Below are 13,653 nucleotides of genomic sequence, written 5' to 3'. Positions count from 1 at the left end.
CACCCAGGCAGCTGCCTGGAAGAGAAAGTTTGGTTCCTTTGCCCACGAATGAGCTGGTAAGAAAACACCACCTACATCCTGCACAAAGTACCTGGGCACTGTTGCTCCTGCCCAGGGTCTTTGCCGCATGGAACCGCCACAGTGGTGGCTGTGTAGGAACCTGGCTCAGGTTCCCTCCCACCCCACAAAGTTCAGGACTGGAACTGTGTAATAAGCTAGAGACAAAACAACTGTGACTATCTGTGTGTTTAACTCACCTTCACCAGGCTTTGGGGTTTTAGGAGCGAGACACTGGTCGTAGGTCTAAGGTCACTCTGCAGAAGGGCAATACATCCAGAGATCTTCAGGAGGCTGCAAACAAGCAAAATCCTCTCCAAACCTGAAACTCTGCTGGCACAGCTGTGTTGGATGAGGGAAGATCAGAAATCAGGTTTTTATAATTCAACAGGTCTGTTTGCAGAATAATCATAAAATCCTACAATGGTTTGAGTTAGAAGGGACCTCAAAGATCATCTCATTCCAACCTTTCTGCCATGGGTTGGTTGATCATCTAGTTCCAACCTCCCACTAGACCAGGTTGCTCCAAGCCCCATCCAACCTAGCCTTCAGCACTTTCAGGGATGGAGCAGCCACAGCTGCTCTGGGTAACCTGGGCCAGTTTCTCACCACCCTCACAGCAAAAAATTTCTTCCTGTCAATCTCCCCTCTTTCAGTTTGACACCGTTCACCCTCATCCTATCACTCCCTGCCCTTGTCAGAAGTCCCTCCCCACCTTTCCTGTAGCCCCTTCAGGTACTAGCAGGTGTTCTAATATCTTCCCAGAGCCTTCTCTTCTCCAGCCTGAACAGATGTTACCAAGTCCTCTAGCCACCAGAATGTGTAGCTGGGGGCAGAAACCACAGAGCTGCAGTGGGAGAGGCAGCTGCCCAGACTCGCTCCCTACCCCAATAACATTCTTCAAGTGCCTGTTCCAAGGCAAAGGCACCATGGTGGAAGGACATGCCCAACACAGTCCCTGAGCCCAAAAGGGGCTGGCAGCTGCCTTAAGATTCCCAGAGCAGCACAGGTCCCCAGGAGACTGCAGAGTTGCATCCCCAGAGGTGGGCAGTTTAAATCCAAGTAAACATGAAGTCATGAGGGAAATGCTATCTAGACATTTTTATTATTCAAATCAATATGTATGGCATTTAGATACAAGAGCACATTAAACTGTGCAGGTGCCCGGAGATGGTCAGAGACAACAGGAGACAGCTTGTGCTGATCAGGATCTTCTCCAAAGCTTAGCCTCAAACTTGACAAAACCAAAATAAAATTTAAAAACAACAAACAAACCAAAAACTAATTAAAATCCCAAACCTTCAGCAACTCTGGCATCACTTGCAGCCCAGACTGGTGTGACTGCACATTCAGCTTTTCTTGAAAACCATCCCAAACCATAGGAGCTTGTTGGTTTCTAGAACAGCCTTTCTCCAAGAAATGGTCACCTGTGCATTCCCAGAAAGTAGCACACTTCAACAAAAACCCCAAGTGCAAGGGAAGGCTTTTACAATCTCAGTAACTTCTGGTTACCTTCCACAGGAGGATCTGCAGTGGCTCAGTGGGCAGGATCCCAGATCCATGGAGCTTTGACCTTTCTTTGCTACAGGTTTCCTCCCATTCGTGGTGGTCCTGTTACATTCATACAAGACCATCCTACACTGAAAGCAGAAGCCCAAACCCACCTGTGCCAGCAACATGTCCCCTGGGCAGCTCTGAGCATCCCAGGTCCTTTCTACATGCTTGGGACCAAAACGCCCAGCAGGGCTGTAAAATCTAGGGATCAAGCTGACCCACAGGTGCTGGAGATGGTCAGACATCACTTGCCATCACATCACCATAAACTGTCCTCCACAAGGTGGGGGTAGGTAAAAAAAGAGGCTTGTCACAGCCAGCAGGAGAGGCAATGGGCATCTTTACTTCTGAGATAAGCAGACCTAGGTTATACAATTGGGGAAAAAGAAAAGCTTCACTACTAACAGCAGAGCCTCCATACTGTTTGTTACCACCACTGCTACTGAATGTTGGATTTCTAAATCCAGATATTTTTATTCAAAGGCTATTGAACTATGACCACAAAAGCTAAAACCAACATATTAAGAACAGAGATGAGTTGCACCGAAGTTTTTCTTTTCAGCTTCTTGCAGAAACAAACCTCCTCCCAAATACTCCTGTTTGAAGACAGCAACTGTAAGAGTTTCCACAGGTCCCAGCTTTTATTGGTGCACTGTGAGGAAGTAAAGTGCACAGACTTGAGGCCCCCAAACTTCAGCTCAGCCAGATCAAGCATTCAGGAGAGAATTGAAGGCAAACACAGAGAGTCTCCACACAGAGTCCACAAGAACTTGAACTCTGCTGCCCAGAGGTTCAGATTAAGAAGATGATATCATCAGACACCATGATCTGGTTGTCATCTTGCATGTGGGCCAGTGCCACCTTCACTTCAGCCAGCGAGAATGGCTCAGGGTTGTCATGGTTGATGGACTCCATCACATTCTTCAGACCCACAGACTGGGCATGGGAAGTTTTGAAGACCTCAAGGAGGGCAGCCTTGAATGCTTTTAACCTGGTGAGGCAAGGCAAGAAGTGAACCCCCTCAAGACACGACACACAAGTCCTTCCCAGCCCAGGATGTCTCATCCCTTTCCGATTTCATAAGTAGCATCCAGCAAGAAAGCTGAAACTGGAGCTGGGATCACCCTTCACAGATAAATCTCCAACATCAGACAACAGCTTCAACCCACCAAGGTGGGATGGGACACAGAGATGCCTCCTCCAGCCCCCACTCACCTTGGCTCAGCCAACTCCAGCTTCTTCGCTTCTCCAGCAGCAGAGGCTTCGGGTGTCTTGGGAGTGTGTGCCTGGACTGGAGCAGAAAGAAGAGTTACCTTCAACCTGTCTGGTGGTCAAGCACCCTGGAAGCAAAACCACTTGGCCTTAGGATGGGGTGGATGATCCCTCCCAACATTGTTACCTCTGGAGCAGTTTGGAAGAGGACAGAAAAAAAACATTTAAATCCTCAGTATTAAGTCTCCTGTCCCACATGGCCACAGAGGGTGTCAGAAAATAATTCATCTTGATCTGTGGGGCTGGATGGTACCACAGCAGGGACCACAAGTGATCCCAAGTGCACAGACCCACCAGCGCAGAAGGCAGCAGCACCAGTGTGCCAGGTGCCAGCAAAACCCCAGGAACTCACCCTCTGGCATCTCCTCCTCAGCATCACTGAAGTCATAGGGGTCATAGGAGTCCCCTTCGCCTCCTGTGCGTGCCTTCTTTCTCCTGGGTGGAGGAAGAAGAGGTCACCCCTGCTCCATCTGAATGGCAGACTTCAGGACCCACCCCCAATCCCTGAGCTCCTTGGAGACATCTGACCAAGACCATGCAGGGTACCCACAGCTCACAAGGAAGCCACCCTCCAGCCACAAATCCCTGTCAATGACTCAGGAACCAGGGGAAGTGGTGGTGACAGAAGGATTGGGTTGGATCATCCAGCCCAACCACCCTGTCGTGAGCAGGGACATCTTTCAATAGACCAGGTTGCTCAAATCCCCATCCAACCTGACCTTGAACATTTCTAATTATGGGGCATCCACAACTTCTCTGGGCAACCTGTCCCGTGTCTCACTACCGTTGTAAAAATGTCTTCTTTGTGTCCTAGCTAAGTCTACTCACCAGGGGGGGCTCTCACAAGAATAGAGTAGCAGGTGAGAATCATTTCCTTTCACCTACTGGCCACACTTCTTTTTATGTAGCCTAGGACACAATTGGCTTTCTAGGCCACCACCTTTCCGACCACCAATATCCCCACATCCTTCTCCACAGAACTGCCCTTCATCCATCCATCCATCCCTCCCCATCTGTCCTGCTGCTGAGGATTGCTCTTACACAGGGGCTGACCTTGCACTTGCCCTTGTTGAACTTCACAATGTTTGCACAGGTATTAAATAATATTTGTCCCATTACAGATCAGTGAGGGACTCCACTTGTTATTGATCTTCATTTGGACATCAAGCCATTGACTGCAACTCTTTGTAATTAGCCATGCAGCCAATCCCTTACCCATCAAATAAGGTTGCCATAGAATCATGGAATCAATTTTGTTTAGAAAAGACCTTTAAGATCATCAAGTCCAACCATTAACTCAGCACTGCCAAGGGTGTCCCCGTAATACAAACTGGGGGGGGATGACCCACTAGGTGAAGCAAAACGTAGACCATTTCCCCAAGGCCAACACTGTCTGCTGCAACCTCAGAAGTGGCTGGTGTCCCTTCTCCCTTGCTTGGGTTCCTACCTCCTCATCCTGCGCTCCTCCTTGGGCTGTGAATCCTCTTCCTCCTCCTTCTCGGTCTCAGAGTCATCCTCTGCCTTCTTCCTGCGCTTCTTCTCCTTCTCCAGCACCTGTGTGGCAAAGGCAGGATGGACCCAGCCCCCTTTTCCACTCAAGCTGCTTCTCAGGGGCCAACCCTGAGGGACCCAAGATCCCACCACTGCCCCATCCTCATTCTGTTACCAGGAAAGAACCCCACCAGCAGCCCAGGGTGCTCGGCCTGCACCAAACCCACCCCTTTCAATGACAATTTTAGGACACCTTGAGTGCCGAGGTACACCTTCCCCCCACCTTTTTGAAGTATGCAAACTGCACCAGCTCCAAAGCCGCCTCAGCATCCTGCAGATCAACAGTCTTGTTCATCCTGGCCTTGGCATGGGCCGTGGAGAGGCGGATCAGGGTCTCCAGGGTACGGGCTGTGACAGGAGAGGTCTGAGGGGGGAGAGAAAGAGGTGTCTCTGTGAGGCTGAGTCCCACCGTGACATCCCACCAAGGGTGGAAAACACCCATAAGGGGAGAGGGGAGCCTGTGCCTGTTCGTGTCAGTCTCTTCTCCCAAGTTACAACTGACAGGACAAGAGGACATGTCCTCAAGTTGTGCTAGGGGGGGTTTAGATTAGATATTGGAAACAAATTCTTCATGAAAAAAAAAATGTCAGGCACTGGAACAGGCTGACCAGGTCAGTGGTGGAGTCCCCATCCCTGGAGGGATTTCAAAACCATGTAGATGTGGTGCTGAGGGACATGGTTTAGCGGTGGGCTTGCCAGTACTGGGTTAACAGTTGGACTTCCTGATCTTAAAAGGTCTTTTCCAACCAAAACGATTCTATGATTCCCTCCTGGGCTGTGAGGGCACTGCTCCTGGGGTTCACTCACCCTGGCGACATCTGAGTTCATCTGGTTCTGGCTGCGCAGGCGGGAATACTCCTCTGCTATGTAGCTGGCTGACTCCTGGGTCAAGACAGGCTTAATCATCTTTGCAACGTGGATGTACTTCCTCATGAACTCCATGCTGACAATCTTCTCCCTAAGGGGAATGCAGGCACACCCGTGTCCTCCAAGGTGGGGATGGAGAAAGGGTGCTTGCAGAAGTGGGCTTTCCACTTTGTACCCTTCACAGGCACACATGCATGTGGCAAATTCAGCTCCAGATGTTGCCCACCTGCCTGGCATGAGAACAAACCCAGAGCAGAGTTTCCTTCACATCCTGTCTGTCTAGCTCCCCATGGACTACCTGCAGCATCACTGGCACCAGCAATTAGCCACTGCCTGGATACTCAAGCCAAACCCATCAACTCACAGTGCTGGAAACCCTACCCCCAAGAACTACAGAGAACATGGGATGAAGGACTCACTTGCGGCGGTTGGGCCCGTGCAGGAGGTCATCGTGTTTCTCATACACTTGGAGCTCTTGTTCCTCCTCCTGCACAAAGTCAGGGTCCTCCGTAGCCAGGATCTCCACAGCACTGCCCAGGGGCATGGCTGGAGAGGGGAACATCACAGTGAATAAGCTTTTAGCCTCTGGACTGACCTCAAAAAGCCACCAAAAGCAATTCACAACAAAGGCAGGGACACTGAACCCAAAGTGCTACCACCATGGGGTGACAACCCACCAAGGAAGGACAGGACTGACCAGCTATGATGTTGCAGTTACAAGCAACTCACCATCCCCGTCCTGCTCGTTGGGGTTGCGGTAACGATGCATCCTCAGGACGTGGTCCGAGATCTCCCTGTCCTGCTCAGGGTCCATCTGGTCCAGCACAATGAAGAGCAGGTCAAAGCGGGAGAGCAAGGAGTCCTGCAGGCCGATGTTATCCATGGGTGTCTTGTACTGATCATACTGCAAGAGGATGAGATAGGGGGTTAGAGGAGACCCCCATGGGCCAGTCTTGGCTGCCAGGAAGGCTGGGAAGACCTCCTCAGGCCAGGCCTGAAAGGATGGATGTCCAGGCAGCTTGACACCACACTAAATCCAGCCTGCTGCAGCAGTAAGGCCTGTCGTCCCCAGCCTGGAAAGCGGGCACAGCTTCATTTGCAAGGAAAACACTTATTTTTTGTGATCCAGATACACCAAGATTGAGGCTCATCACCAGGATGAGGATCCACGGGGCTGCCCCAAGACACCCAGGATGAGCAGAGTCAAAGTGAGAAGCCCCACAAGATCCTCTCTCCTCTAGGAGGGCCACGAGCAGCAGCAGAGACCAAACCAACCAACACCTCAAAGCCCCACGGATCCCAGTCTCAGCAAGAACCAAGTGTGGCATTCAGAATTTACAGTGTTTGTCTCGAACAATCCAAGAGATAAGTGTCTCTCTCTCTGCTTTCTCCCCTCTTTTCTGTCTCTGTTTTCCTGCCTGTCCTATCCGCTCTAGGGACCTTTGCTTTGTTATTCTAATAAAAGTTTGTTGTGTATGTGACATCTGACCTCGTTTGTGTCTTAATTTCACCAGTTGGGATCACCTTTATGAAAAATTGCCACGTGTCCGAATACCGGTTCGTGACACCAAGTCACCGGATTTGGAGGGTCTTTTGGGTTTTACCAACTGTCTCCTCCACCGAGACAGCTCCCCAGCATCTCTCCCCACAGACAACGGGCTGCAGAACCCCAGCACTCACCCGGCCGTAGACGGGGTTGGCGGCTGCCAGGACGCTGCAGCGGGAGTTGAGGCGGGCGTGGATGCCGGCCTTGGCGATGGTGACCCGGCCCTGCTCCATCACCTCGTGGATGGCTGTGCGGTCGATGTCGGACATCTTGTCGAACTCGTCGATGCACACGACCCCCCGGTCAGCCAGCACCATGGCTCCTGCCTCCAGGCGCCGTTCGCCTGGGACGGGGTGGGAGGAAAAAGAGAGTCAACCACCACGCAGCAGCTCCACGCGCGCCCACCCCCTTCCGCCACAGCATGAACCCTGCGACAAGGCTCAACCTCAAAGAGCAGTAGCACCTTCAAAACCACCCAACTTGACAGAAGGAGGACACTTAACATGAGGAGCAAGCCCCCGAGAAACACAAGATCAAGGCTACCCCCACATAGGGTGGACCAAATAGAAGAGGAGAAGGCCACCATCTAACAGAGATGCATTTAAACACCCCTGAACAGCACTATCATTGCTATAAAGCTTCACTTGCCCTGCAAGTGTCACCGCAGAAAGGTCAAACAGCAGCCCTGGATCTTGCCGAGTCCCTCCCAGGTGTTAAAAAAAATCCCTCTGACAGCTCCCACCAGGAACCAGCCTGGTCCTCACCAGTTTCTTGGTCTGTGGTGACAGCAGCAGTCAGTCCAACGCCAGAGGAACCTCGGCCAGTGGTGGGGATGGCACGGGGCGCGGTGCTAAGCACGTACCGCAGCAGTTGAGACTTGGCAACAGAAGGGTCTCCTGAAATGGAGAAGAACACATTTAATAACCACACATCACCTGGGTACTGTGTCCAGCTTCGGGGTTTCTCAGCACAGGGGACTGGGGGGAGGAGACAGAAGTGGGTTTGTTCAGAAAATAAGGTGATGAAATAATCTTCTTGCCTTCCTCCATGACCTGATGGAAGGACGTAGAGAAGATGGAGCTAGAGTTTAGAGAGGTGTGTGGTGATGTGACCAGAAGCAATGGAAACAAGAAATATTACTGGGATGGTGGAAGAAAAAGAAATCTCCTTGAAGGTGATCAAACACTGGGACAGTGGCCCACACAAGACATGGGATCTCATCCCTGGAGATATTTAAAAACCAACTGGACGGGACCCAAAGCAACCAGATCTAGCAATGACACTGGCTCTTCCCTGAGCACACACTTTGACCAGAGGCCTCCAGGAGGTCCCATCTAACCTCAGCTTCTCCATGAAACTAAGTCCAGACTGCTTCATGTCACACCCTGCCCCCAACACCACCACCTGAGCGTGCTTCTCCCAAGCCTTTCCAGACCTATTAGCAAGATGTTGATGTCTCCTCGGATGCGGCTCCCATTCTCCAGGACCTTCTCCACTCCTCCAAGCAGCATGCAGAGAATGGCCTTCTTGATGTACTCATGCCCATGGATACTAGGAGCCAGGGATCTCGCCAGCTGGTCAAAGATATCCTAAGGAGACAAAGGGCCATCAGAAGGACAAATAAGACCAAGGAGCAATTCTACACGGGTCTGTTTCAGCAGAAAAAAAAGGAGCTCATTCCTATCACAGAACCACATGGACAAAAATTATTTAGAAAGGAAAAGACCATTTGCTAGAGTGTTCTTTCAATGGGGCTCTGAAGTCCTAGACTATCCTGTCACAATCACCCAAGCAACCACTGGCAGCAGGAAAGGCTTTCTCCTCTCCATGCTATGAAGGAAAGGTCTGAGCACAAGATCAGGCTGGGGCAGACTTCCATATCTCATTCTGGTTTGGGGTGTGAAGAGGAAAAAGGGAGGCATTTCTCCTGCAGAGACCCTGCTGGCATGGTCAAGATGCATACAGCACAACATGGACAGATGTCCAGATCAACAACTATGGACAGCAGAGCTGCCAACAGGACGTTCTGCTAGCAGCACAGAAGCAGTAACAACAACAAAAAAAACAACCCAAAGAACAGGACTTGATCAAAGCCTAAGCACAACATGCAAAAAAAGCGATTGGAAAATTCAGCCACATTGCTAAGAGGGTTGAAGAGCTACTTGCAACCCAACCCAAAGAACAGGACTTGATCAAAGCCTAAGCAGAACATGCAAAAAAAGCGATTGGAAAATCCAGCCACATTGCTAGGAGGGTTGAAGAGCTACTTGCAACCCAATAATACACCTTAACCACATGCCAAGCCTTGAAGCTGCTCTAACTGAAACTTCATGCATAGCCCGCCTTCTAGATGTTGGCCTCAAATACCTTGGAGCGACTCTTGCTGAATCTCTTGATCTTGGCCACATCAGCAGCAGAGTAGAGAGGCCGGACGTCTTTGCTCATCTGCTTCACGTGGCAGGCAATGAGGATAGTCCTGGAGAAAGGACACAGCCATGGTCAGGTCTGCAAACCCCACAGAGCCTACTGGTCACAGCAACAACACAGCAGAAACTTCCACAGGGTCATCATTTGGTAGAACGGTAGAAGCCCTATCCCTGGAGACATTCAAGGTCAGGTTGGACAAGACTCTGAGTAACCTGATCTAGATGGAGATATTCCTGCTCACTGCAGGGAGGTTGAACTAGGTGGCCTTTAAAAGCCTCTTCCAATCTGAATCATTCTATGGTTCTTTTCTATTATTTGCTCTAGGAAGTCCTGGAGGAGGCTGGAAATCTTCAACAGCTGTAGCCCTCTATCTGACTTCACTAGGCCATCAGTGAAACTTCTTTAGGAGCACCCAACCTCCTCTGTGCACACAGCTACACACTGATGCTAAGGAGCAAGGTGCAAAGCACTTCCAAGTGATTTAAGCCAGTGTTGGACCCAGCTCTGCAGTGGTCACCTGCCTGACCCAGATCTCACCTTTCAGAGATGTGACTTGACTGAAATGGTGGGAAGGCTGAAGTCAAGGCAAAAAAGGCTCACCTGAAAGTCCCTGAAGTGTAACCCCCTTTCTTTCCTGGCAGGCAACGGTATGTTCCCACCACCTGGATACGGTCCCCAGGCTTCACTCTGTCCACCAGGTCATCATCCAGAATGACATCCACTGAGCGTGGCAACTGGCCTGCTGGTGCCTTCTCAGGCATCTCCTGGATGGTGATGGTCTGATGGTCCTTGTAGACGGAGAGGCCAAACTCTGTTTCTAGGGGGTTATTCTCTTCATCCTAGAGGAGGAAACCACATTAAAAGATTAGCACAATTTTTCAGGAGCACAATGAGCAGAGATGGGTCAGCTAAGCAGTGGCAAGAAAGGCTGCATCACCCAACACACACAAGACAGCTGGAAAGGGCTGCTTTATCAAGTGTGCTGGAGTCCTCCAACCTAACACTGCCACACCCATCACTGCTGCTGCATTAGGTCTCTCCAAACCCTGTCCCTACTGCAGGCAATGGTGACACACAACCCATGCAGCCAGCTGTGTGCAATGGGGACAAATTTCAGATCATCTTTCCTGCCTTCTCAAATAATTCCCAAAGATATCCAAGGGTACATACACCCTGCAGGACAGCACAGGCATGCCCAAGCTGACCAGGGTTTCAGCTGCATCAAGGCTGGCTGATAGCCCCCCAGGAAACCATGACACAGCAGAACCAATATCAGAACTAACATCTGAACTAGGTGGTCTGGTGGCCTTTTTTCCAACAGATAATTTCTTCCCACATTCCTTAGTAGCTCTCTGGGACTGTCACACTTGTCTTGTGTCCCCTTTCTACTCCACGGGCTTTCTACTCCACCTGGTCTAGCAGGAGGTGTCCCTGCCCATGGCAGGGGCACTGGAGCTAGATAATCTTCAAGTTTCCTTCCAACCCAAACCATTTATGATTTGAGACCCTGGGCTAGGAGCTGGCCCCATTCTCCCCAGAGGAACCTGCTGATGCTTCCCTCAAGGCTGCTTCACCTCACCTTTGTAGGGTAGATGGAGCTGGATGGGAAAGCATCCAGGGAGGTCATGTCTGTGTATCGGCGCTCAATAGTCTTCTTGGTAGCTGGGCAGTAATGGACACTTCGAACAACCTTCGGACGAACCAGAGAGCCTGAGGTTGGAAGAAAGAGGAGTTAGGGGTAGGGATGTCACACCCACTTGTCAGCAAACACTCCCTAACAGGGTCTCCACCACATAACTGCACTGGGAGACAACTGCTACGATTTGCTGAGCCCAAAGACAATCCCCACACTCAAGGTCTTCTGCCAGGCTAACTGTTCCCTTCACCCAGGTTGACTGGACACACCAGGGCAGACTCCAGCCCCTCCACAGCAAAAATCTGAACCCATGGCTCCCCAAGTCCCCCGAGTCTCACATTTTGTCACGATGCCCTCCACGCAGACAATGCAGCTGAGGAAAGAGGCTGTCAGGGTCCGTGGTGACACATGCTTGGAGCCAAAGCTGCCCTCCAGCCCAATGTAGAAGTCCTCATATTGCTTGGCATAGGTGGCATCGACGGAGGCAACAAAGTCCTTCAGGGCACGCTGGAAGGCAATCAGCTCCTCAAAGGCGTTGCTCAAGAGCCTGCAACAGAGGGAGGTGATTCTGCCTTACTCCTCCACACCTCCTGGTGCCTCCACGTCCTCTGAAAATTTACTAGGAGCAAGAGGCAGAAAAACCCCAAAGCCCAACATAGCTCTGTGTCAGGTCAATTGCCAAAAACAGCCAGGAGCTGAACAAACCCAAAAAGCAAGTCAACCATACCCTGGGCTGCATCAAAAGAACCATGGCCTGCAGGTTGAGGGAGGGGATCTTCCCTCTCTACTCTGCTCTCACAACACCCCCCCCCTGCAGTGCTTGGTCCAGTTCTGGAAAACCCATCATAAGAAGGACATGGAGCTGTGGGAGCGAATCCAGATGAGGCCACGAAGATGATCAGAGGGCTGGAGTATCTCTATGATGGAGACAGGCCAAAAGAGTTGGCATTGTTCAACTTGGAGAAGAGAAGGTCCTGGGAAGACCTTAGAACACCTACCAGTAACTGAAGGGGCTACAGGAAAGCTGGGGAGGAACTTTTTACAAGGGCAGGGAGTGACAAGGATGGGGAGGTGCAGCTTTAAGTTGAAAGAGGGGAGATTTAGGTTAGACATTCGGAATAAATTATTTCCTGTGAGGTTGATGAGACACTGGCACAGGTTTCCCAGAGAAGCTGTGAATGTCCCTTCCCTGGAAATGTGGAAGGCCAGATTGGATGGGGCCTGGAGCAGCCTGGTCAAGTGGGAGGTGCCCCTGCCTGGAGGGTTGGAACTAGGTGATCTTTAAGGTCCCTTCCAACCCAAACCATTCTGTGATTCGACACCATCTGAAAAACCTTTAACAGATTGGCAGGCTTGATCTAAAATAGCCCAAACCATCCTAAAAATGAGATGATTCATATTGTGCAAACAACCCCAGTTTCCTGCAAAAGGTTTCTGCCAAATCAAGGGTTTGCAAGTTTGGCAAGGACGGATGCCATGGGGGGAGAGAGTGAGCAGGTCCACCTTCTACAAAGGACCCAATGCATAGAATAGAATCACAGAATGTATGGGGTTGGAAGGGACCTTTAAAGGTCATCTAGTCCAGCCTCCGGTGTGCCAGGACCTCTTTAACTAGATCACGTTGCTCAGAGCCTCGTCAAGCCTGGCCTTGAGTGTTTCCAGGGATGGGGCCTCCACCACCTCTCTGGACAACCAGTTCCAGTGCTTCACCACCCTCATTGTAAAAAACTTCTTCCTAATGTTTAATCTAAATCTACCCTGCTCTAGTTTAAGACCGCTGCCCCTCATCTTGTTACTCCATGCCCGTGTAACAGACCCCTCCCAGCTTTCCTGTAGCCTCTTCAGGTACTGGAAGGTGCTTTGAGGTCTCCTTGGAGCCTTCTCCTCTCCAGGCTGAACAGTCCCAGCTCTCTCAACCTGTCTTCATAGGAGAGGTGGTCCAGCTCTCTGATCATTTCTGTGGCCCTTCTCTGGACTCATTCCAACAGGTCCATGTCCTTCTTTTGCCAAGGGCTCCAGACCTGGACACAGGACTCCAGGTGGGTTCTTACAAGAGTGGAGCAGAGGGGCAGAATCACCTCCCTTGAACAGAACCACAGAACGTATGCACAGGACAAGGCCTTTCCCTTCCACAAAGGACCTGCAAAACCAGGGCTGGACCTCTGAGATCCCACCCAGGGCACAGTGCCAGGGACAAGCCCCAGCAGCCCATGCCAACCTGTTGGCCCTCTTCTCGTTCCTGCGCCGCAGGTCGTTGATGCTGACCAGGAGCCGATACTGGTTGTCACTGATCATGTCCCGGACCTTCCCGTGGTAGATCCCTTGATCTTCCTGCGTAAGAGGAACAGGGGGGGAAAACACCCCAAAAAACCCCAATTTACTTTAAGTGCTTACTCGCTGGACACACCCCCCCCAGGAGCTGGTGTGTCCTACAGCCCCACCAACCAAGCAGAGGGTGGCACAGGGACCTGGTGCTCCCCAACCCCAGGGAGTGTGGCAGAGGAGACACACCAGGTGCTTCACAACCCCAGGGACTGGGAAATAGGGTGGGGGGGGCAGAGGAAGAGGGGCCACCAGCTGCTCCCCAGCCCTGGGAGACACAGAGGAAGGGAGGGGTTGGACCACATCCTCCCCAGTCCCGAGGGGATGACGGGGGAACACACACACACACACTCTGCGTGCTCCCCAGCCCCGGGGAGACGCGGGGGTGTCAGGTGCTCGTGCTCCCCAACCCGGGGGGGGG

General features: G+C 51.4%; 1 protein-coding gene across 1 annotated transcript in view; it reads right to left on the bottom strand.

Moving 5' to 3' along the window:
* Nucleotides 1-2,101: 2,101 nt before the first annotated feature.
* The window catches only part of MCM3 (minichromosome maintenance complex component 3), a 29,363-nt gene continuing 17,811 nt past the window's right edge, over nt 2,102-13,653 (bottom strand). The window contains exons 2-17 of the mRNA XM_010004903.1: nt 13,129-13,241; nt 11,249-11,457; nt 10,854-10,984; nt 9,875-10,113; nt 9,215-9,323; nt 8,283-8,436; nt 7,612-7,743; nt 6,982-7,190; nt 6,031-6,205; nt 5,721-5,847; nt 5,242-5,392; nt 4,658-4,798; nt 4,331-4,437; nt 3,236-3,318; nt 2,827-2,902; nt 2,102-2,602 (exon numbers count right to left, since the gene is read on the bottom strand). Of these exons, the coding sequence (XP_010003205.1) occupies nt 2,404-2,602; nt 2,827-2,902; nt 3,236-3,318; nt 4,331-4,437; nt 4,658-4,798; nt 5,242-5,392; nt 5,721-5,847; nt 6,031-6,205; nt 6,982-7,190; nt 7,612-7,743; nt 8,283-8,436; nt 9,215-9,323; nt 9,875-10,113; nt 10,854-10,984; nt 11,249-11,457; nt 13,129-13,241 (2,355 nt within the window). The 3' untranslated portion in view covers nt 2,102-2,403. The remainder of the gene's footprint in view (nt 2,603-2,826; nt 2,903-3,235; nt 3,319-4,330; nt 4,438-4,657; nt 4,799-5,241; nt 5,393-5,720; nt 5,848-6,030; nt 6,206-6,981; nt 7,191-7,611; nt 7,744-8,282; nt 8,437-9,214; nt 9,324-9,874; nt 10,114-10,853; nt 10,985-11,248; nt 11,458-13,128; nt 13,242-13,653) is intronic.

The sequence above is a fragment of the Chaetura pelagica genome, unplaced genomic scaffold (genome assembly GCF_000747805.2).
Source record: "Chaetura pelagica isolate M959 unplaced genomic scaffold, ChaPel_1.0 scaffold99, whole genome shotgun sequence".
In the NCBI taxonomy this organism is placed as follows: Eukaryota; Metazoa; Chordata; class Aves; order Apodiformes; family Apodidae; genus Chaetura; species Chaetura pelagica.
This window is presented reverse-complemented; position numbering and strand designations above follow the sequence as displayed.